Genomic DNA, 25,874 nt, shown 5'->3' with positions numbered 1-25,874 from the left:
TGATCATATATTTATTATAAAAAGCGCTGCATGACTGGATCATAAACAGAACGATCACCAAGACTCACCTCAGACTGCGTGGCGGAGTTGGTGGACACCAGGCTGGTTTGAGATCGGTTGTCCGAGTTGATGTCTTCGAGTAAGTACTCCGACTCAAAGGACTGAGCCGACGCAAGTTGTGTTGCTCTTTGTCCAACTCGCCTTTGTGAACGATCTGACAGTCCCTCCAAACTCGGACCCTCACCAAGAGAACACAGGGAGGTGGCAACGGATTTTGAGGGGTAGCGGAGGCTGCTCCTCTGGCCCCAAACCCCAGGATTTTGTGGTTTGGGAGTCATTGGCTTAGTTGGTGTATCAAGTCCTTCAAAGGAACCCAGGGATCTTGTCCAGGATGGAGATAGCTGATTTGTTAGAGCAAAAACACTAGGGTGCATGGGTTTCTCCGAGATGTTCTCATGACTATGGACAGCCTCAAAGTTTTTAGCTAAGCCATTAGATAGTGTATTCCTCTCAACAGGCTCCGCCTCAGGTCCAGACACTGATGCTTCGGAGTGTGATGTGCTTTTAAAATCCTCCTTGGAGCTCTGGAATCCCTGAAGATCCGGACGATCCTCGGTTAACCCAGACACTAAGTCACTCAGGTGGCGACATCTAGACTTGGCACCACTTGGTCCAGGAAGAGAGAGAGTTCTCTTTAGCATCTCAGAATCCTTAGACATTTTTCTCTTCACCCAAGGTTGCTTGGATTTTGTATCCTGGTTCAGAACGTTGGGATCCTGTTGGTGGTCTTTTTCAGCAGTTCGGATCTCGAACAAGCTCGACAGAGACTTCTGAGCCAGTGCGAGCTTCATGCGGAAGTTATCACTGCTCTTGCTTTTCTTCTGGGGGTCAAGAACAGGTTTCGTTTGCACTCGCTCACTGTATTTGTCATGTTGTTGTGTATTCTTGGAGCTGGACGTGGATTTGGATTGTCCATTCCAGGTTACACCAAGGGCTTTCCCCAAGACCACATCACTAGACTGATCCTCGTATTTTGTCAAGTGATCTACAGTAGGATTATGACTAGGTGTCTGATTTCTCTCCTCTCCAACCTCAGGAGATATTTTGCTCTCAGGTTCAATCTTGCTTCCAACCTTGATCTCTCTCTTGCTTTTGCGGAAGGAGGGGATTCTTGTGAACCTGGAGAACTTTGAGCTTTTCCCTGCAGACATGCTCTTGGCCTCCTTGTTCTTTAATAAGCTCTGGCTGCTGCCAGTGGAGTTCGAGTTGCTTCCCGTTGTGCCGTGACTGGGATCTTCAACTTCTTCACTGTTTGTTGTAATAAAGTCTTGATCTGGAGATGCGGAATTGGGAATATCATCATCATTACCATCACACTCGTTTGTCAGACAAGAGGTGGTGTCTACATCTCCTGGTTTATCAGAAAATCCTCTCATAGACCCGACATTGTATAGCGCGTCATTTTCATCCCTTTGTAAAGGGGTGCATTCGTCCTCATTCGCAGATGATACAAGATCCTTCAGTTCTCCATTCAAACTCTCTGAGATCTCCTGAGGGTGCTCCGACTCCATAATGGGCTCCAAATCTGATACTAGGCCAGTGCTAACATCTATGGAAGGGTAACTCTGGATCTGAAGTGAATCTGGACAAAAAGGTGCTGCTTCGGATTCGTAAGTTCCTGATCCACTGGTAACACTGACGGAGGCAGAGTGAGGCATTTGGCTTTGCTCTCGGAGGATCTTCTGACATGTAGGTCCATTTATAGAAAGAGCGTATGAAAACTCAGAGCTCTGACAACTGGAATGAATCAGTCCACGGTGAGCATCCGCGACTGGACGGACAGTAGGATCTACCATGATGTCCTGGTGTTCCCCCAACTGGCACTCTTTACCATACATCTTCCCCTGAGAAGCATCTTCTACATCAAGTGGATTTGAATTATCCCTTTTGTAATCCATCATGACTCGTTCAGAGATCTCAAAGAAGCCGGCAGAATTGTTTGATAAATTTGAGAAGACGTTCGAGGGACCATCTTGCATGGATGGATGCACATGATTCCAGAGTTCCTGTTCTAGTGTAGGAGCATGTAAAGTGCAAGGTGTCTCAGGTGTGTGCTGCTTCGTGTTATTGTTTGTGTCTGAACCATGATGTGAACCATCAAAATGCAGTGAGGCTTTTAAGCCAGAGGTTTCCTGCATACAATAATCATCATATGAAATACTAGCTTCATGCTCTTTCGCACAGACCTTCTCAGACGTAGCCTGGTCTCCTTGCAGGACCTGTTTAGTGAATTTGGTGATGTTAAGAGAATCTAAAGGAGTCGATTCCTTGAATAAAACCTCAACTGGACCTGGAAGTTGTCCTACATAGCTGTCTACAACATCTCCTCGAACACGATCGAAGGGAACACTTTGTGATTCTTTACCAGCTGAAGATGGCATCACATAAGAGTCGATATAACCCGAGTTATCTGAATAAATGACCTCCTGCTCTTTCTGGGGTATGACCGTGAATTCCTTCACACTGAAAGTGTTCAGAAACGGCACATTTATCAAATCATCTACATTTTTAGACCGCCTTTCAGTTTGATCATTGTCCAAATCCAAAGTTTGTTCATCATTCATTGGAACGTGAAGCTCTGGAATAAAACCGTTAGCACACGACAGACTCGAGGTATCTTCCTCTGCTGAATAATCATCACTGTCTTTAATAGACGGAGAACTTTCTAATAAGTTCTCCTTGTTGATGTTTGGATTGGAAAAGTGTCTCTGATCCTTTTGGAGTGATGTTACACCTTCAGGCTGAAGACTAGAGCTGACAGAAGACTGAACACAAGGATATCCACCCATTAATGGATCTACGAACATCTTAGCATCTACTGATAGATCCACAAATATGTTACTATTTACCTCTGAAGGTTTGACCCTAGCTTCATCAATCTGTCCCAGATGTTCTACCATATGTGTGCTTAAAATGATCTGTGATAATTCAGGAACAGTGAGATTCTCCATTTTACTTACATTATCTGATTCGTCTTCATTTCTACTTGCACCAGTTAAATCAGATGCGTTCTCTAAAGAAGGCTCTGCTTCACCTCCATCTGGTGGTGCAAGGGTGTGTTTAGAAGATGTAAAAAGGTGTGAACTGATCGAATCTGTGTTGTACGTGCCATCCTGAGAGATGGAAAGAAGTTCAGCTACCTCAGGAGATGGACCATTTAGAACTTCATCCTGCCCTGAATCATCTAAAATCACTGCATTGGAGTCCAAGAGTACAATGAGTTCCTCTCCATCCTTGTTCTTCTCCAGACCTTCATTCTGTGAAGGAAGTCCAGTTTCCTCAGGAGATAAACAATGATCAATTTCTGCATTCTCAACATCATCTTCTCCATTGCATTCATTTGCTAACGGTACCACGAGTTCCTCTTTATCGGTTCCCTTTCTTTCAGAATAAGATGAGTCCAGATTTCTGATTTCAGGAGAGCTTGTAGGAGAAGGTATGTTCCCATGATCTGTTCTTGAACCATCTAAATGAAAAGTGCTGTCTAACTGGGACGCTGCCTTAATTTTGTCTCTCATTGTAGGGATCTCCTCAGAAGTCAGGTTTTTTGATGTTGTATGAGATACACTAGCTTGTGAGACAGAAGAAAATCCAGCTTCCTCAAGAGATGAACCATTTAAAACTTCATCACACCTTGAGTCATCTAAATTGAATGCATTGCAGCCACCTACCAGAGGTACTGAGAGTTCCTCTCCCTCCGCATTCACCTCCAGGCCATCATTCTTTCTTTCTGAATGAGCAGAGTCCAGGTTTCCGAGGTCAGTAAAGTGTTCAGAAGAAGAGAAGTCCACATGGTCTAAATCAGAAGAGGTTTCTAATTGGGGTTCTGCTTCACTTCGGTCAGTGAGGGTTAGTGTGCATGTAGAAGCTGTAAAACTTTGTGAATCGTTTGAGTCTGTGTCAGACACGCTAGCTTGAGAGATGGAAGGAAGCCCAGCTTCCTCAGAAGATAACCGATTAACAATTTCTGCATTCTCCAGATCATCTGAAGTTACTACATTGCAGTCATTAGCCAGTAGTACCATGAGTTGCTCTCCATCCATGTTCATCTCCAGACCACTGTTCTTCCCTTCTGAATGAGAAGAGACCAGATTCCTGAGGTCAGGAGAGCTTTTAGGAGAAGAGAAATCAAATTGATCTTCACGTGCAACATCTAGATCGGAACTAGGTCTGTCTAACTGGGCCACAGCTTCAGTTTGGTCAGTAATCAAATCTGTGTCAGACATGCTGGCCTGGGAGATGAAGGGAAGTCCAGCTTCCTTGGACAAGGTCTCAAACGATGATGGATCCACAATTTCGTCACAGGATAAACAATCTAAAATCACTGCACTGTAGTTTCCTGTCAAAGGTACTAGAAGTTCTTCTGTGACTGTTTTTAATTGAACACCATCATTCTTGATTTCTAAATGAAATAAGTCCAGATGTTTGTGGTCAGGAGAAGAACATTCTACAAGATCTCTGCTTGGGACGTCTGATTCTGATGCGTTGTCTAACTGGAGCACTGTGTCAGTTTGGTCAGTAGATGTAAGTGTATCTTCAGTTGTAAAAAGTTCTGAATCCGTCAAGTCTTTTGATGCAGTGTTGGTGTGCAAGATGGAAGGAAGTCCAGCTTCCTCAAGAAATGACCAGTTTGCAGCTTCATCATCTGAATCATCTAAAATCACTGCACTGACCACTACTGCACTATTTTCCAGTGGTACTTTGTGTTGCACTTCACCAGCGTTCATCTGCTGACCATCATTCTTTATTTCTGAATGAGATGACTCCAGGTTTTCAAGGTCTCTGAGGTCAGGAGAACGTTTAGGAGAACAATCCACTTGATCGTTGCTTGCAACAACTAAATTTGAAATGTTTTCTAACTGAGGAGCTTCTTCACTTCTATAGGTGAGCTCTACAGGTGTCTCTACGGAAGTTGGAAAAAGTTGTGAATCGATCAAATCTGGGTCGGATACGCTAACCTCGGAGATGGAAGGCAGCCCAGCTTCCTTGGAGAAAATCCTAACAGATGAAACATCAGCAGCATTATGATCGAGAATGATCACCCTGCACTCCCTTGTCAATGGTTCCATGAGTTGCTCTCCATCCGTGTTCATCTCCAGACCATCAATCTTTTCTTCTGCTTGAGAAGACTCCATGCTTGCAAGGACACGAGAGCGTTTAGGAGAAGAAATGCTTGTAACATCTAAATCTGGAGTGTTGTCTAACTGAGGCGCTGCTTCACTTCTGTCACTCAGTGCAAGTGTCTCTTTAGAAGCTGTCAAAAGTTGTGAAGCAGTCAAGATTTTTGATGACATGCTAGCTTGTGAGATGGAAGAAAATCCAGCTTCCTCATGAGATGAACCTTTTAAAACTTCCTCACACTCAGAGTTATCTAAAATAAATGCATTGCAGTCACCTTCTAGAGGTTCCATGAGTTCCTCTCTTTCCATGGGCACCTCCAGACCGCTGTTCCTTCTTGCTGAATGAGCAGAGTCCAGGTTTCCGAGGTCAGTAAAGTGTTCAGAAGAAGAGAAGTCCACATGGTCTAAATCAGAAGAGGTTTCTAATTGGGGTTCTGCTTCACTTCGGTCAGTGAGGGTTAGTGTGCATGTAGAAGCTGTACAACTTTGTGAATCGTTTGAGTCTGTGTCAGACACGCTAACTTGAGAGATGGAAGGAAGCCCAGCTTCCTCAGAAGATAACCGATTAACAATTTCTGCATTCTCCAGATCATCTGAAGTTACTACATTGCAGTCATTAGCCAGTAGTACCATGAGTTGCTCTCCATCCATGTTCATCTCCAGACCACTGTTCTTCCCTTCTGAATGAGAAGAGTCCAGATTCCTGAGGTCAGGAGAGCTTTTAGGAGAAGGAAAGATCCCATGATCTCTGTGATTGCTTGTAACAGTGAAATCTAAAGTTCTGTTTAACTCTGGTTCTGATGTACCTCTGTAGATCAGATCAGGTTTCTCTTGAGGAATTGTGAAAAGTTGTGAATCTGTCAAATTTGGGACAGAGACACTAGCCTGAGAGATGAAAGGAAGTCCAGCTTCCTCAACGGATGAACCATTTAGAACTTCATCACACCCTGAATGAAGATTTCTGAGGTCAGGAGAGCTTCTAGGAGAAGAAAATTTCCTATGATCTGTGCTTAAATCAGGAGTTTGTTCTAACCGCGGCGCTGCTTCACTTCTGTCAGTCAGCGTAAGGGTTTCTTCAGACGTAGCCTGAGAAATGGAAGGAAGTCCAGCTTCCTCTGACACGATCTCAAGAGATGAACGATGCCCTGAATGATCTGAAATCATTACACTGGACTCACTGGATAATAGTGCCAGGAGTTGCTCTTCACCAGTGTTTATCTCGAGAACATCATCCATTCTTTCTGAATAAGAAGAGTCCAGCTTTCGGAGGCATTTAGAAGAAGAAATATCCACAAGATCTCTGCTTGCAACGACTAAATCCGAACCAGTTAAGTCTCCTGCTGCTGTGCTGGACTGCAGGATGGAAGGAAGTCCAGCTTCCTCAGATGGTGACTGATTTGCAGCTTGATCACGCCCTGAATCATATAAAATCACTGCATCGCAGCTGTCCTCCACCTGTACCAGGAGTTCCTCACAAGTTGTAAAAAGTTGTGAATCGGAGTCTTTTGGTGCGTCCAACACGCTGGTATGTGAGAGAAAGGGAAGTCCAGCTTCCTCGAGAACTGCACATCCTGAATCCGAGTCTGGGAAGCTGCACTCGCTTCCCAATGCTACCGTGAGTTCCTCTCCATCCGTGTTCCGCTGTGGACCACCAACTACCGCATGCTGACCTCCCGAGTCCTGCTTTCTGAGGCCAGGGGAGTGTTTAGGAGAAGAGAAGTTCACGTGATCTCCAATATAATCCGAGGAAGCGTCGCCGTGCCACGAGCACGTCTCAAAATACTCCTCAGTCATGTCCTGAGCTTCTTCCAGTGCTGATTCTCTCCAAACATCTCGACTTTCTGCGCTCTTCTCCTGGAGAGAGTCGACATCTTCTGGACAAGCAGCACGTGTAGCGAAGTCCTCGACAGCTGGAGTCTACAAGGAGAAAGAGAAGAGCTTTAGTCGATCGTTTCGAAACCTTACATTTCCTCGTCACTCTACGACACACGTTCTTCACGGCGAGCCTGAAGGAACATGTTTTTCTCTGTCCGTTAGCACGTCTCGGTTGTTTATTGTCTCCGCTACAGTTTACCGTCATCCTACTGGTGGAATTTAAACGAACGTGAGAGACACGCTCTGCGACTTTAATCACAAATTTCTGACAGACACACTTACACTTTGACTTCAGTTTCACCTGTGAAGACTGCATGAGTTGTTAAAAAGCATAAACCAACATGAAGATCAGAGAGCTGACTGTGGGAGGAAAGCGAAAGAGGAGAAGTCTATCAGAGGCGCTGCTCAGACACTGGGCACAGCCAGTGCAACAATCTGGAACATTTTCATCGTTTATTTACAACAAAAATAAATCAATTAGTCTTTCCCTTCTGGAGGGGACAGTACATTAACATTATATATATATATATATAAATATATTTAACCCTTTCTTATGACTTCACAGGACTCGAACTCAAAGCATCGTCCTTCAGAAAATAAAAACAGTTTCCCTGACAACGAGACTTTATTCTGTTCTGCAGCTCAGCGAAATGCTGTAACCACAACACTGTAACTACAGCCTGAATCATGCGATAATCTCGCCCAGTACACACGTACTGACACACACACGTACTGACACACACATACTGACACACACACACAGACATACATATACACACACAGACATACTGACACACACACACACACACACACACATACACACACACACACACACACACACACACACACACACACACACACACACACACACAATCAAATAGAGAACAAAACCAGCTCTCCTTAGCCGAGGTCAAATCCTCAAACTTGCACACATCAGATTACACAACACCACACAATTCAGCACAAAATTACTTTATTCCTCTGGTGCATGAAACGCAGGTACAGGCACACACTCGTACAATCAACAGCGCACACACACACACGCACACACACACACACACACACACACACACACGTGTCAGAGGATGTGGATTGAGGTGGAGGACAACATCGGAGACACACGCCTGCCAACAGGCCGCTCCGAGCCGCTCCTACATTCACCTGAAGCGACGTTACACACCGCATTTCTACAAACAGGAGTCAGGTCCAACTGTCTGAGTCAGGGTTGCCAGATCTGAGTAACATAAAATCCCCAAAATCACTAGAGTCCAAATCTGCACCTAAAATCCTGCAGTAAACACTACAAATATCATTCTATCCGCTATTGGCAACATTGCTAGCCAAAAACAACAGAGGATGATGAGACAGCTATTTATTTATTCGTTTGTTTGTTTTTTCAGACATGGACCAAGCCGTAGTAAATCAGCGATTTTGCGATCTCAGAAATTAACGCAAAAATCAAAGAAACGCTTCAATATTGGGAGGAGCCTGCAACTTTCCTGCAAAACAATTTCCTGCGATTGTGATTTCGCCGATTCGAGTAGTTTTCCGCAGAAAAACTAAAATAAATAAAGAAAGAAAATCAAACTTCAAAATCCTGTACGGACCGGATAGAAACCAGCGAGGTGAGAATCTGGCGTGGCGTTACTTCATAATAAACAGCTCTTCATTTCTTTACTGAGCAAAGACACCAAAGTCCCGCCTTCTTCTTTTCCATTGGCTTACAAGACTGAGACTTAAACAATAAACAATTCAGTTCCTGCTAGACGCAGAAACACTCTTCTCCTCCTCTGCCTTTTCCACTCATGTGAATTTTTTTACTGATGTTTGTTTTCTTTACCGCTGCTTTAACTGACAAAACAGAAGCGTGTCATTTTCGGGCGTCTCCCGTATCTCCGTAGGCTCGACTGTAAATGTTGGCACCTTTCTACTATCAAACAAAATAATAAATATCACGAATAAAAAAATCGAATTCACTGACGCACCGCAAACGCGTTCCTGCGAGACCTTTTCTTCTAAACCAACACTTCATTTCACCCCACATACACATCCAACAGAACAAGTGTTCAGTATTTGCATTAGAAAAGCCTGCAGTTTACGCATTTGTCTCGCAAAACACTAATAATTAACCTGAACTATGCAAAACCACAACATCCAGACAGCAGGGAGTTAATAACAACACAATTCTGGAGAGAAAAACACGCATCAGGCAACGCGAGACCTGTTTTCATTTCATCATCCATCGAGCGCTGATCCGCCACTCAACCCGCCCAACACACGCTGCTAATTACTGCCGTCTCTTAAGATGTACAGATGTTCTGGGGAGTGTGTGTGCGTGTGTGTGTGTGTGTGTGTGACCTGTAAACCACCAATACTATTCCTTTATCACTTTGTGTTGTTTGTTGTTGTTGTTGTTGTTGTTGAGGTCTCTGCTGGTGTTAGCAGTACACACCTGTAACTGCTGCAGTTATTAACAGGTAGAACAGGTTCATCAGAAACACCCCTTCCTCCGTCACAAACACTCTGATCATATACACGTGATGAGACACACACACACACACACACACACACACACACACACACACACACACCCCCAGCTTGTGCTGAGGATATAGATTTAAAACAAAGACGTGTGGAGACCGACGCTAAACGCTGGTGATGACGTGACGATGTAACATCCTGCTAAAAAACTAGAATTCTGAAGCCGTAGAGATTCACTTCCTGTTTATTCAGAGTCAAATTATTTATCTTTGTAGATGTTGAACAATTATCATCAAAAGTTTCTTTTTTATGCATAAATTATTTAAACAACATATCCAGATTCTTTATATTTTATATATATTATTATTTAAATGGCATGTCCTGTGAACGCTGGCTTTTCCAAATATCACGCATCACTATTAAAAAGAAAACATTGTACAGTGGATCGAAAAAAAGTTTACACACCCCTGTTAAAATCGCAGGATTGTGTGATGTGGCTTTTCCACGATAGTCAAATTTTTTAGATGCACCTTCATAATATATATATATATATATATATAGATAGATAGATAGATAGATAGATAGACAGATCTACAGCGCCCTACATTAATATTGGCACCCTTGGTAAATATGGGTAAAGAAGGCTGTGAAAATTTGTCTTTATTGTTTAACCTTTTGATCTTTTGTTCAAAGAATTCACAGAAATACTCTGCTCTCACGGATATCAAACAATTACAAACACAACACGGGTTTATCAGAAAAAATCTTTGCTAATAGGTATGCAACAATTATTGGCACCCTTTTAGTCAGTACTTTGTGCTACCTCCCTTTGCCAAGATAACAGCTCTGAGTCTTCTCCTGTAACGCCTGATGAGGTTGGAGAATACATGGCGAGGGATCTGAGAGCGTTCCTCCATACAGAATCTCTCCAGATCCTTCACATGTCGAGGTCCACGCTGGTGGACTCTCCTCTTCAGTTCACCCCACAGGTTTTCTCTGGGGTTCAGGTCAGGGACTGGGATGGTGTGAGTAAGTGAGTGTGTTATTGTGTGAATGAATCATGGGAAAATCAGCCGTGTTCAATTAATCCTTCCATTTAAAATAGTAATACCCAGTGAGAAGGTGTGTGGGGGTGTGTGGGGGTGTGTTGAAGTAGTCTACATGCTCAGCTCTCTCTCACACAGAGACACACACACAGACTGTCTTCATGCCACAGCATGAAAACACAGCAGAAGTCAAAGCTGAGATTGACAGACACATGGGCCACGCCCCTTCTTCACAGTTCACTTCCTGTCTCCCATAGGTACAGTGTGTTCTTTTCATTTCTCTCTCTCTCTCTCTCACACACACAAAGAAACGTGTTCAGGCATAAATGAATCCAGATTAAATGCGACAGGTTTTGTATCTTTTACGTGATTGATAACGTTAACTCCTGTTCCACTTCGCTGAACTTCCTTACTGAGGAAATCCTTATCTGTGTGAAAGAAACTGGTGAACTGGTGAACTGGTGTACTGGTGTACTGGTGAACTGGTGAACTGGTGTACTGGTGAACTGGTGTACTGGTGTACTGGTGAACTGGGCTGTGGTGGAGGAACAGCAGTGACGGTGAGCTGGACCTGTAAACCCGGCTGCAGCGTGAGGTGGAGATGTCTGAGGAACGATAATGTCGCATGTGGAATGTAAACACACTGCAGATTTATGAGGACCAGGAGGTGAAATTCTCTTCACTCACACACACACACACACACACACACACACACGCACACACACACACACACACACACACATGCGTGCGCGCACGCATGCACACAGTGGATTAAAACTTATTTAAATGCCCAAGAAACAAGTAAAAAGCCTGGACCTATGAATATACAGGAATATGCAAGTTGAAAACACCCTCTAAAGAAAGTCACCTGTCAGTTCACACCTCCAGCACTACAAGCTCCGCCCCCTCACTCTGCTGGTGTGTGATTGGCTCCTATATTTCATGAGGTAATAACACGTTACTTTGTTGCACACACCGCTTAAACACACACACACACACACACACACACACACCATACACACACACCGCTTAAACACACACACACCGCTTAAAACACACACACACACACACACCCCGCTTAAACACACACACACCATACACATCGCTTAAACACACACCATACACACCACTTAGACACACACACACCATACGCACCGCTCAAACACACACCATACACACCATACACACCGCTCAAACACACACACCGCTTAAACACACACACCATACACACCGCTTAAACACACACACACACACCATACACACCGCTTAAACACACACACACACACCACTTAAACACACACACACACACACACACCATACATACCGCTTAAACACACACACACACACACACACCATACACACCGCTTAAACACACACACACACACACACACCATACACACCGCTTAAACACACACACACACACACACACACACCATACACACCGCTTAAACACACACACACACACACACCACTTAAACACACACACACACACACACACACACACACACACACACACACACCGCTTAAACACACACACACACACACACACACCGCTTAAACACACACACACACACACACACACACACCATACACACCGCTTAAACACACACACACCATACATACCGCTTAAACACACACACCATACACACCGCTTAAACACACACACACACACACAGACACACAATACACACACACACACACACACCCCACACAAACAAACAAACAAACACACACACACACACACCGCTTAAAAGTGAAATGAGATCTACACTAGAATCACAGAAATGAAAGAAAGTGTTAAAAGGTTTTTTACCTCAAAGAAGCTGCGTATGAAACAAATCACACTCAACATGGTGAGAGTTTCCCCTCCGTCCTCCTCTATAACCGTCTCTCTCTCTCCCTCTCTAACGGTCTCTCTCTCCCTCTCTAACTGTCTCCCTCTCCCTCTCTAACTGTCTCTCTCGGATGGAGAGAGTTGTCTGTGGTCTATCCGGCCTGCTGCTGCTGCATGCTCAGTCGTTACTGCGTTATAGAGAGAAAGAGAGACAGAGAGAGATAGACAGACAGACAGACAGACAGACAGACAGAAGGGAGGAGACGAGGTTTAAGTTCGCAATAAGGCGACTCTCCGTCTGTTTCTCCTCTAGTTGTATTGAATCACTGAATTACACAACACACTAATCCTGCGAGGAGGCCCAGCGTGAGGCGAACAGGGTGTGTGTGTGTGTGTGTGTGCACACACGAGACACACCCCCTGTCTTAACATATTTTCCTTTTTCTAAGTCTACTGGATTTAGTGTGTGTGTGTGTGTTTGTGTGTGTGTGTCATCTTTGACTCGGTCCGCTCTTTTTCTGACTCCGCCCCTAGCCACGCCCCTAATCTGTATTATCATTAGTGAACTTTTTTTAACTTGATGTTAAAGATGTTTGAGATGTAAATGTCGGCGCTGGACTGAGGTAACGCAGCACTCGCTGATTTTAGTTTGCTAACTGAACCACTCGTGTTTATTAGCTGTGACGGTTTCGGAGAAGGAGACAGAAGCGGTCAGTTCTGTACAGGTCAGTTCTGAGCTCTAAGCCCCGCCCCTCTGTTCCTCAGTGCATGATGGGACGATGATATGTTCACAAACGATTTCAGTCTTTTTTCAGCAAGTCACTAAACTGAAGTTGTTTTTCACCATCTGTACAGTGTGTATTTGCATATTTATCTCCCTCGCTCTGTCAGTGAATCAGTCAGTGAATCAGTCAGTGAATCAGTCAGTGAATCAGAGTTTGTTCAGTGTTTATCAGAGAATCTTGATTGAGTAGGTCCTTGTACACGGTCTACTGCTGTAATAAAGCAGCCATAAAGTTATAAAGTTAATGATATTCTCTTATCAGTGTGTCGTATATCTGTATGTCTGTGTTCAAAATAATTATCATTACATCACTCAAAATGTTCGAATGCATCAGTAGCTTATCAAAAAATATTAGCTGTAAAACTGAACAATTCAGTTTGTGTAAAATGAATCAGTGAACTAACCTGAACTAATCCTTTACCTGAGTCAAATGATTCGGGACACTGAACAGGCTCAGAGACGTCTCTGTAAAAAGTGGCCATCTCTTCACACATCCTCATCATCATCATCATCATCATCATCATCCTCCATCTCTTTTTAATCTACACTCTCAGTGTGTCCAAATAAAAAAAACACAAACCCAAAAACACTGAAACGCTGAACACTATAAACTTCACTTCCTGGCGCCCTCTACTGGACAGATATAAACATTACAACACGTACAGTAAGCACTACCGCTCTCCCAAGAGCTCTTATTTTATTCCTCATCAATATACACACTGTAAAATTAAACCCAGTGTGTTCTAGACTTTCACCTTTATATCCTTATCTGTAAACGTTAGAAATATTTCTATTTTACACAAAGTCTCGTCCTGACAGCGAGCGAGTCTCCGTTAAACTCCACTGAACGAGCGCGATAACACTGACTAAAATATTCATTCTGATCAAATCTGTAGTCTGATGCGATATTTATTGATATTTATAAACTAAAGTAAGTGTGTGTTTATGAGAGAGTAAGTGTAATGGGGTTAGAAGGTGTAATTGTATATAAATGTAAGAAGTGCGGTACATTTACAGAATAAAGGAACGTTAGTGTGTTCAGACGAGTGTGTGTGTGTGTGTGTGTGTGTGTGTGTGTGTGTGTGTGTGTGTGTTACTGCAGAACATTCAACCTCTTACCCCTTAACACCTCCTCTCTGCTTTTATTTTTATTCTTTAGTGTTTTTAATCTAGTGATTTACCTTCTGCTTTAAAGCGTGTGGACAATCAGCTGTTTTTTATTTTAAATATAATGTTAATATTTTAACTCCTCTGCACAGTGTACAGCACAGCGCACATATACATTTAATACCTTTATCATAGCCTTCAGTTTACACAGTGTGTGTGTGTGTGTGTGTGTGAAGGACAACGTCGAGCAGAACGTGAAATAACACGCTTTCTAGAAAAAATACAGAAAATAAAAACTGAACTTTTAATCCGATTAATGGAAGAAACAATCGAGATGAATCTGTTCTCAGTATAACGGTTAGCTGCAGCTCTACAGCGGACAGAAACACACGCAGTGGCACTTTTAGCTTCATAAAGAAATTCAGACGGTATGAATATTCAAATTAAAATGTAGCCTGTATCTGCATACTGAAGCCTGATTGGTCGTTGTATGTAACGATGCGGTAACACGCTCCGGTCCTCGGCGACTCGTTAAAGCTCGTCCAGAACATTCCACCGAGTTTCTCTTTCACACCGAGTTTATTCTTTCATTCACCATCAGATCTGCGTCTAACACGCTGTGGAGCCTGAATTACTTGTTTTACACACACACACACACACACACACACACACACACACACACACACACACAAATAACCACCTGCTGCTTCCAACAACGACACTCCTGTTCATTTACAGAGAGAGAAAGATGGAGAGAAAGATTTATGTTCTCTGTTCCTGTAAACGTGTGTGTGTGTGTGTGTGTGTGTGTGTGATGTTGCTCTCCATGTCAGGGGTCAGAGGTCATAGTAAACATGTTTGTTATGTGTGTTAATGTCGCTCTCGTGTCACAGCAGCAGCCTGCTTATAGACCGTGTGACGTCTGAGTGTGTAAATCCCCCCCCCCCACACACACACACACACACACACAGTATAGAAGGTGAGTACAGCGTGTATGCTGTATACATCACCACTTAATACTGAACATCAGCTGCTTTTTCATAAAATCATCAACTTTTATGATTTTATTCTATTTATTCATGTATTTGTGTGTATGAATTCATTCGTATTCATTAGTTCACTTGTGTATATTTATTTATGAATGTACAGTACGTATTTATTTCCTGTGTTTATTTATTTATTTATGAATCTATTTCTTTTTTCCCGTCTGTTTGAGAAGATTAAGAAAAGAAAAGCAAACCGTTGTGGTGGTTCAGGACGTGGCCTCACTAGTAACGAGCTAAAAGTGTCACCTCTTCACACACACACACACACACACACACACACACACACACACACACACACACACACACACACTTTTACCTCAGCTTTACAGCTCAGGCCTTTTGGAAAGCTTCAACGCCTCCACATTCCTGCCCTGTTGCCCCGAACAATCCCGACTCCCCCAAACAGATTTTAAAGTAATGCTCACAGAAATAATAAAAACCACAAACAGGAAGGAGGACGGGAATAAACCGACCTGCACCCACAGCTCCTCGTTAACATGCTCAGCATATTGAATTTGCTCCGATGCTAACGTAGCGCACAGATAACGGAAGTGCATGTCCTCGGGTTCATCCCGGTGCGCTGCACGTCCTCGGGTTCATCCCGGTGCGCTGCACGTCCTCGGGTTCATCCCGGTGCGCTGCACGTCCTTCAGTGTCTCCAACATGGACAAAAAGGACCAGGTCACAGAGAGAAGACGACTCCGAGCGATAATCACTTCATCCTGAGCACAGACTGGGGTCAGGCTCAGGTAAGGGGCGTGGTCTGAAGTGTGAGGGCGGGGCTTATACATGATTCAGATCGTAATGAAGTGCTGTTTTGTGGAACTGTCGAGAGCGATGGTCTACACGTGCAGACGCTAAACCGCTCGCTAGAATCTTCCACGACGGCAGCAGAGCCGAAGGAGGTTACTTTAGTTCACACTGGTTCAGCTACTCGTTTGCGTCTTAAAGACATACGGGAAATCCTGAGACGTGTTCAGGCCTGCCGGACCTGCGTGCGTGCGCGTGTGTGTGTTTTCTCATTCCGGTACACATTTCCACGTTGTAGCCGAAGGCAGTTTATAAAGATTACTTTTTGATGACGCAAACGGATCAAAAAGTCAAAAGAAACCATCAGGGCTGTGTGTGAGCTTAAACTGTTAAACCCACAACGCTTCCGAGTCCCAGATCCGTCCCAGATCCGCTCCAGATCCGTCCCGGATCCGCTATAAATCCGCTCCAGATGAAGTGACGGCAGAGAAGGAGAGAGAGGAGAGGGAGAAGGAGAGAGAGGAGAGGGAGAAGGAGAGAGAGAAGGAGAGAGGGGAGAGGAGAAGGAGAGAGAGAAGGGAGAGGAGAAGGAGAGAGAGAAGGGAGAGGAGAAGGAGAGAGAGAAGGGAGAGGAGAAGGAGAGAGAGAAGGGAGAGGAGAAGGAGAGAGAGAAGAGGGAGAAGGAGAGAGAGGAGAGGGAGAAGGAGAGAGAGGAGAGGAGGAGGAGAGAGAGGAGAGGGAGAAGGAGATAGAGGAGAGGAGGAGGAGAGAGAGGAGAGGAGGAGGAGAGAGAGGAGAGGAGGAGGAGAGAGAGGAGAGGAGGAGGAGAGAGAGGAGAGGGAGAAGGAGAGAGAGGAGAGGAGAAGGAGAGACAGGAGAAGAGGAGGAGAGAGAGGAGAGGGAGAAGGAGAGAGAGGAGAGGAGGAGGAGAGACAGGAGAAGAGGAGGAGAGAGAGGAGAGGAGGAGGAGAGAGAGGAGAGGGAGAAGGAGAGAGAGGAGAGGAGGAGGAGAGACAGGAGAAGAGGAGGAGAGAGAGGAGAGGAGAAGGAGAGAGAGGAGAGGAGGAGGAGAGACAGGAGAAGAGGAGGAGAGAGAGGAGAGGGAGAAGGAGAGAGAGGAGAGGAGGAGGAGAGAGAGGAGAGGGAGAAGGAGAGAGAGGAGAGGAGGAGGAGAGAGAGGAGAGGGAGAAGGAGATAGAGGAGAGGAGGAGGAGAGAGAGGAGAGGGAGAAGGAGAGAGAGGAGAGGAGGAGGAGAGAGAGGAGAGGGAGAAGGAGAGAGAGGAGAGGGAGAAGGAGAGAGAGGAGAGGAGGAGGAGAGAGAGGAGAGGGAGAAGGAGAGAGAGGAGAGGAGGAGGAGAGAGAGGAGAGGGAGAAGGAGAGAGAGGAGAGGAGAAGGAGAGACAGGAGAAGAGGAGGAGAGAGAGGAGAGGGAGAAGGAGAGAGAGGAGAGGAGGAGGAGAGACAGGAGAAGAGGAGGAGAGAGAGGAGAGGGAGAAGGAGAGAGAGGAGAGGAGGAGGAGAGAGAGGAGAGGGAGAAGGAGAGAGAGGAGAGGAGGAGGAGAGAGAGGAGAGGGAGAAGGAGATAGAGGAGAGGAGGAGGAGAGAGAGGAGAGGGAGAAGGAGAGAGAGGAGAGGGAGAAGGAGAGAGAGGAGAGGAGAAGGAGAGAGAGGAGAGGGAGGAGGAGAGAGAGGAGAGGAGGAGGAGAGAGAGGAGAGGGAGAAGGAGAGAGAGGAGAGGAGAAGGAGAGAGAGGAGAGGGAGGAGGAGAGAGAGGAGAGGGAGGAGGAGAGAGAGGAGAGGAGAAGGAGAGAGAGGAGAGGAGGAGGAGAGACAGGAGAAGAGGAGGAGAGAGAGGAGAGGAGAAGGAGAGAGAGGAGAGGAGGAGGAGAGAGAGGAGAGGAGAAGGAGAGAGAGGAGAGGGAGGAGGAGAGAGAGGAGAGGGAGGAGGAGAGAGAGGAGAGGAGGAGGAGAGACAGGAGAAGAGGAGGAGAGAGAGGAGAGGAGAAGGAGAGAGAGGAGAGGAGAAGGAGAGAGAGGAGAGGAGGAGGAGAGACAGGAGAAGAGGAGGAGAGAGAGGAGAGGAGAAGGAGAGAGAGGAGAGGAGAAGGAGAGACAGGAGAAGAGGAGGAGAGAGAGGAGAAGAGAGTTGTTGGTAAATGAGAATTTAATTAAGAGCTTTGACTGAATGCGCGTCGTGACGTCACATGACCCGTTAAATATGAAAAATGATGCGTTCCCTTGATTTTGCATCCACTTCTGAACGATGATAAACAACAAACAATGTCATTTTTATTTTTATAAACATTACAGAGTCGAAGCAGCTGTTAAAAGTCCTGAATCTTTACATCTTCTCCGTTATTGAAAGAATTCATTCCGTTAGCAGGACGTAAACACGGCGCTGGTGAGGGACAGCTGCACGCTCGCTGCTCACTCACACAACAACGCACACCGCTGCAGGAGATTTATTACAGCGCACGCGCTATTCCTCCCACGTCCCGGCATTCCGTCCTCCCAAACATCTGCATTCCTGCTCCGAGAGGCTCTCCGGGTTCTGGACCTCGGCCCGCTGACGCCGTGCAGATGAGGAACGGCGGGAATCAGGGCTTTTAATGAGTTATGGACAGAATCATTCTCAAATTTCTCTGAAATAATGATTTTTAGAAGAGAAATGTGAAGCATAAACGCTGGTAATAAATAAATAAATAAATAAATAAATAAATAAATAAATAAACACTCTACCGTACACACCTCCTGAAATGAAAGCTAATATAATCTGTCCGTGATGACAGACTCCTCCCCCTGAATATCGCGATACACCGTACAGCCCGTGATCAGCACACTCCTGCGATGGACGAGTGATTAGTCATTAAAGACGTTCCACACATGTTGCCCTCATTCCAGAGACAAACTCTTCAGCAGCTGTCGCTTTTCAGCGCACGCATAAACCACAACGCCCTGCGCTCTGACTCACCGCCGTATTTAGCCGTGTCTGAGCACACAAACACGCGAGAGGAGCAGCGTGAATGTGATCCGACCAGAGTCCCGAATCTGTGCGAGACTGACACCGATCTCTGACTTCAACATCAACAGCACTGTGTTTCTGAAGGAAAATACCATCACAGTACCATCACAGTACCATCAGAATACCGTCACAGTACCATCAGAGTACCATCAGAATACCACCTTATCTATAGATTTCGTGGTCATTTGAGAAGGACACAAATAGATCTGATTCAGTTGTGACTGATTCAATGTCCGAGTTTAGAAATATTAACCCCGGATAAGCGAGTCTGCTTTGGTCACTTAACGCGGTTAGACGGGAGGTCATGTGACCTTGTTGCGTTCTACAGGTCATAGTTGTGACATCACACTGGATATAGCGCCTGATTTCAGTGATCTGATTGTAAGATCATGATTAATCGCGAGATGTTCACAGCTGATGTGTAAAATCAGAGCTGTCTTAAAGCTGATGTTTGAATTCCCAGTGGACGTTGTGAAGACGTTGCGAAAACGTTTCCGGCCTCAACACGGCGCTGTGTGTGATATTCTACACCACTGTGCTATTCCAGCCCCGAACACAGGAAATAAAAGGAAAGAAGCGTCAGGAATAACAGCAGCTGTGTGATGATGGAGGACAGGAACAGCTGCTCAGTGATGATGTACAGAGGAATAAATCAGCGACAGTCACACACACCGTGCAAGTGTTCCACAAAACACCACCAAACGTCAAAACGTCTTAATGTGGCTCCTTTATTCAATAAAACAGTATACATTAATAATTATACATTATTTAAATAACACGCTGCTGTCTTTCACAAAACCAAAAAGAGAATTTTTACAGAACTTACTGTTTCTTCATTCTACCACAGTCCCCGCCCCTAACCCCACACAAACCAATCAGACCACAATCCCTGCCCCTAACCCCACACAAACCAATCAGACCACAATCCCTGCCCCTAACCCCACACAAACCAATCAGTCCGCATTCCCCGCCCCTAACCCCACCGCAACCAATCAGACCGCATTCCCCGCCCCTAACCCCACACAAACCAATCAGACCGCATTCCCCGCCCCTAACCCCACCGCAACCAATCAGACCACATTCCCCGCCCCTAACCCCACACTAACCAATCAGACCACAATCCCCACCCCTAACCCCACACAAACCAATCAGTCCACAGTCCCCGCCCCTAACCCCAGCACAACCAATCAGTCCACAGTCCCCGCCCCTAACCCCACACAAACCAATCCGACCGCATTCCCCGCCCCTAACCCCACCGCAACCAATCAGACCACAATCCCCGCCCCTAACCCCACCGCAACCAATCGGTCCACAGTCCCCGCCCCTAACCCCACACAAACCAATCAGTCCACATTCCCCGCCCCAACCCCACACAAACCAATCAGACCGCATTCCCCGCCCCTAACCCCACCGCAACCAATCGGTCCACATTCCCCGCCCCTAACCCCACCGCAACCAATCGGTCCACAGTCCCCGCCCCTAACCCCACCGCAACCAATCGGTCCACAGTCCCCGCCCCTAACCCCACTGCAACCAATCAGACCACAACTGCCCCGACCCCATTGCAACCAATCGGATCACAGTCCCCACCCCAAAAGAGTGAATTGGAGTAAAAAGGGGTGGAGCCATAGATGACGGTCATTTATAATTTTTACACAAGTAAGTAGTGTATAGTGTATGTAGGGAATAGTAACAGCATTACTGTTAACTACGTAAGCACCACCCTAGCCCCGCCCCTTCACACCTGTCTCCTGTTTATCACCTGTTTCCTCATCAAAAAAAAAGGTGTCTTTCCTGTAAACAATGCAGAAATTCTGGGAGTGTAAAAGTCGTGGTGTTTTTCTCTCCTTCTGGCTGTCTGTGTTTTGACGTTAGAGATCGTGGCCCACGCTACCCGTCTGTCTGCTACAAATCTTCCCCGGGGCGTTTTACACAAAGCACAAAACCTCGCAGGACAAGAATGTCACATTTCTAAAGACCCAAAACAATCAGAAGAAAAAAAGTGTAATAAAACCCTGCAGGGCTTCGAGTGACACGGGGTCGAGGAAGCGGTGAAACAAAAACACAGCACAACTTGGCCATGAAAACACGCTCGACAGGTATTACCCACAATCCCTTTCAGCACTCATGTACACTATTCACACTGCACTGGATAATGAGATAATTAACAACCTGTCATCAGTACATTTTTCATTTATTTATCACCAACTGACGACGTTTACCGACTCTCACCATTTAACCCTTTACTCTCCGAGTGTGAAGTCATCCGGCGGACTGATCGGGGTTTAAGGCTGGGGTCAGACGGGATGAGTTTTCCATGTGGAGGTGTGTGATGGAATTATCCCGGAGTCCCGACATGTCGGTAAAGACGGTGTTAAATCCCGTGGGAAAAGAGGTTTCGCGCTTTTTCTTCAGTGTGGGTTTTTGTGGAAAACTATTTGAATCGGAGAAATGGTAATCGAACGGAATCGTTCTTCACGCTCCTTCGCGGTGGTGTTTGTGGGTAAATGAGAGCTTTTAGCGGTACTCGTGTTCGACACACGTGAACCGAAGAGGGCTTTGTCTGAATGCGTGTCGTGATGACGTCACATGACTCGTCTCGGCCCGAATCCGCAGGAAATCTGCGGTAATTTTGAAAAAAAAAAAACGCACGCTCCTGTGAATATTGTGGCGTTTCACTAAATCACTAAATCCTGGAAGGACTGAAGACTAACCGGAAGGTTGCGAGTTCAAATCCCAGCACTAAGCTGAAACTGCGAGGGCCCTGAGCCACGCCCTTAACCCTCGACTGCTCGGATGTATAAATGCCCTAAATGTGAACGTCATCCCGAAGACTAACCCCATCTGAACGCTACCGGACACGTAAACGAGTTCTCAGAGAACCAAAACACACACCAAACATCTCCAAACACCCCGTTTTCCTCTCGAGGAATCCTCTCAGAACAACTGCTGGAGTCCTCCTGAGGTGTGGAGAGTGTGTGTTTAAATATACACCAGGCTTTTCGGAAACCGCGCGGCCTGTGGAGTCGCTCCGGGTCACGTTCTCAAAAAACAAGACAAACAACAAACATCATGTCAGATCAAACACACGTCCAGGAATGAAAATCAAGATGCAGCTCCGTTTCACGTGACGTCACGGCATTTATACCTGCTCAGACACGCAAGGGTGTTCTCTACAACACACACACACACACACACACACACACAAAATGAAATAAAATCTGAACTGAGCCTCGTCTGTACCTGCTCAGAGATCACCGCACACACACACACACACACACACACACACACACACACACACACAGACAAAAGTGTGTCCGTGATTACACAACTCCAACACCAGACATGTACAGACAGTTTTTTCTGCGAAGACACGAGATAAGAAGGTTAAAAGTGCAGTACAGAACGACTCGAGCTCCGGTCGGAGGAATGATTCCATCAAACTCACAACTCGCAAGACACTGACGCTAAATTAAACCCAGTCGTATTTCACAATGTTAATAACCCCATGCTGTATTAAATATGCAACTGATCAGGAAGATTACACTTCACATCACACTAAAAAAAAAATAATGCACAAATTCTGAACAAATGAACTGCAGGGAGAGTTTATACCGTCAGATTTAAGGGTTTTACTGAGAGAAGTTCTGATCATTTCTATGACTTACAGGCCTTTTCATTGCGGGTGCCAAAACATTTGCACCCAATAGAATCCAACAGAATCCATGTTGATCTGGATTTGTAGCATAATATGTTCACTCATGTGCAAGCACACACACAGACACACAGACACACACACAGACAGACACAGACACAGACACAGACACAGACAGACACACACAGACACACACAGACACACACAGACACGTTTTGTTTTTGATGTTTTATAGAAAGTCATTAAAGACACACCGCAGTCTTGTGATATATATTATATATATATATATATATATATATATATATATATATATATATATATATATATATATATATATTTATATATTATCTTAATACAGATAGGATCGTCACACCGCTCAGCTCTGATCACGATACAGCTCGGGCTTTTCTCTGAACAATCAGTGACAGGTTTTAGAAACAGGAAGTGAGCTCGGAGTCTTACCTGTGAGACGACCGGAGACGCGCGTAATCTCCTCTGTAAGAGAAACAGAACAAACAGGACTGTGTTAAGGTGCGTTTCTGGTTCACGTTACGGTTTCTTTATTCTCCGGCTTGTTTACTTCCTGTTCTTACACATCTGTAGTCACGAGTGTAAGTCATTTTTATAAACACTCACCATTTGTGCTAAAATATACCCAATACACTACAGAATACTTACACCACGGTGCTGATGAGTTCTGGATCGTGATTGGTCAGAAGGTGTTGATTAGTTCTCTTTAACAGCGGCTCTGACAGTAGCGCAGCTTTATATTAATGCACTCGCTCTAATTATAATACGTTATTGTTTCTAAAAATCACTGATATGGTGAAGGTGTTTAAAGATGTCTAACATTTACGGAAGGAGTCTCCAGTGTCAGCGCTGTGGAACAGTCAGAGGTAAAGCTGGAACTAAGATTTCCCACATCTTCACCACGGAGTTTACACTTCTCTACTGTTTCTCACCAACACCACACACTGTGATTATTCGCTCTTATTAACTTGAAGAGAGAGAATAAAGAGAGAGAGAATAAAGAGAGGGAATAAAGAGAGGGAATAAAGAGAGAGAGAATAAAGAGAGAGAATAAAGAGAGGGATTATAGCTGCTATAACGTAAGTGAGAACAGGAACTTGTTCCACAGTGTTAAATGTAACTATAGAAGGATAAAAGTGTGGTGTGTTTCATTCATAAATGTAAAAATGGTAGTTGCTGTGGTGTAAGAGGACACAACACTTGGCAACGTGCTGTTACAGGAACATTACCAGCTTCTGGACGGTAACAGTAACTCCGCCTTACGCCACCGCTTTACATGTAAAACTACATCTGTAATGAAGCCCTGATCTTTTAAAGCAGCTGTGTGTAATGGGTAGTGCCCCCTGCTGCCAGCATGGTGTACTACAATCTAAATATAAATAAATGAGGTTTAATTATAAGATGCTCATATTTCATCATGTGCACATTCTGAATTCACTGCTCTGTGTGTGTGTGTGTGTGTGTGTGTGTGAGAGAGAGAGAACTAATAACATCATACACTGCATTGTAAGTCATTCAGTGTTACAATAAATCGTACACCTTCCACATGGTCGGGTTGCCAGATTGGTGTTATAGCTACCATAATAATTACCCAAAAATAAAACTAACTCCAACATCAGCAGCTAACAATGCTAATGCTAACAATACCCAACACTGCTCAGTCTTTAAACAGTCAAGCAGGGATGCCAGATTCATACATAGTTCATGCATAAGTATCACAAACACTAGCATAATAATCCTTTTTATTTATACAGTGTTCCTCATACAGGACTATAAGAAATACCCAACAGCGTAGGGTTGCCAGATTTCTCTATTATCTTCAACACTTCTTTGATATCGTGTGTAATTGTTTAGAATATGAAATAACACCAATGCGACACGGTTTAATGTTACTAAGCGCACACATTCCCAGTGTTTTATTTCCACCCGCAGTGTTTAAGATTCAATACAAATAAAGCATTTTATATTATTTACTAAATACTCATTTAACTCATTTATACTCATCAAACCTACAGTAGAATGTCCTGTAGTTGCCTTTTCAGTAGAAAACATTCATCTGTGCTTTAATGTAGACTTTATAAGATACTTTTACTGTAAAATGAATAGATTTTGGACACAAATAAAAATGCATAACCTTTACAAAAGTGCAAATACACGAACACTAAGAATTCATTCAACACTGTAGGAATATATATTTCTTAATGAAACTGTGTAATAAAAATTCACAGGCTGTTAGTTATAATGTGGGAATTAACACTTTAATGAGCTGCCAGTAGATAAGTGACCTCAGTGAAGGTTTTAATTAGCCAGAGAGAGAAATCCTAATTAATCCGAGTAATTACACACACACACACACACACACACACACTTGTTTGAGTTTGGTTCAGACTGCAGTGTTTGTTCCTGTAACACGATAAAACTTTAAAGGTGTGAAAGAAATCTTTTCTCTGTAATTACACGCGTGATGAATAAATGAATAAAAAGATAAATAAAGGAGTATAAAAGTGGTGAGTTATTATTTACCTGGCAGATTTTGAGCAGCGCCCAGCAGAAAATACAGGCTGAGAGATGAAACTTGGCGCTGAGGTAAGACTCCAGATCTGCTTCCTCCATCTTACAGCTTTAACGCGTTCATTCTTCCCCGAACAGGTTTATTTCATTCCGGTTTAATTCCCGGTTCATTATGGGATCCAAACTCCGCGGCTCTGTGCGCGTGCCTGCTGTATCACTCACTCACTCATTCGCACTGAGAGACTCAGCGCGCGCGCACGTCCGGCCCACATCCGGGTTGCCAGATGTAATAGTTGAGTTTCAGCAGTGGGTTGAACAGTTCGAGGGTTTAATAGCTATTGCAGGTTCTGAAAGGTGCCAAACCCCGGCAGGTGACGTCACTAATGATTAATTTGCATATTCATCGAACCGCATATGTAATGTATATAAAGTTTTATTGAGGGTTTTTATACATGAATATTGTTCAATGCCAACCAATCAAGTGCAGGGTTGCCAGATTGATCGCGCTTTCCGAAAAGAAATCTGTTTTATAATATTTAAAAGTGAACACAC

The 25,874-nt window shown here is 44.6% G+C and overlaps 2 protein-coding genes across 2 annotated transcripts in view; both read right to left on the bottom strand.

The window, feature by feature from the left end:
• The window catches only part of LOC128623925 (rho guanine nucleotide exchange factor 4-like), a 26,247-nt gene extending 22,464 nt beyond the window's left edge, over positions 1-3,783 (bottom strand). Inside the window, exon 1 of the mRNA XM_053651112.1 lies at positions 69-3,783. Within this exon, the coding sequence (XP_053507087.1) occupies positions 69-3,578 (3,510 nt within the window). The 5' untranslated portion in view covers positions 3,579-3,783. The remainder of the gene's footprint in view (positions 1-68) is intronic.
• Positions 3,592-25,874, bottom strand: LOC128624058 (uncharacterized). The gene is made up of 4 exons (XM_053651337.1): positions 25,335-25,874; positions 23,244-23,276; positions 3,732-7,097; positions 3,592-3,627 (listed from the first exon to the last, which is right to left on the bottom strand). The coding sequence occupies exons 1-4, from the start codon at positions 25,422-25,424 to the stop codon at positions 3,592-3,594; spliced, it is 3,525 nt and encodes a 1,174-aa protein (XP_053507312.1). The 5' UTR covers positions 25,425-25,874.

This window comes from Ictalurus furcatus, chromosome 20 (assembly GCF_023375685.1).
Source record: "Ictalurus furcatus strain D&B chromosome 20, Billie_1.0, whole genome shotgun sequence".
NCBI classification, from domain to species: Eukaryota; Metazoa; Chordata; class Actinopteri; order Siluriformes; family Ictaluridae; genus Ictalurus; species Ictalurus furcatus.
Note: the sequence above shows the minus strand (reverse complement) of the source record. Positions and strands in the feature narration are given on the sequence as shown.

Bases quoted from the DNA above. Each gene is read 5' to 3' on its own strand.
- LOC128624058 (XM_053651337.1), bottom strand. From the start codon at position 25,424: ATGGAGGAAGCAGATCTGGAGTCTTACCTCAGCGCCAAGTTTCATCTC. The intron at 23,277-25,334 runs GTAAATAATAAC...TTTCTCTTACAG, and splicing joins CGCTGCTCAAAATCTGCCAG to AGGAGATTACGCGCGTCTCC. The intron at 7,098-23,243 runs GTAAGACTCCGA...TTCTCCTTGTAG, and splicing joins CGTCTCCGGTCGTCTCACAG to ACTCCAGCTGTCGAGGACTT.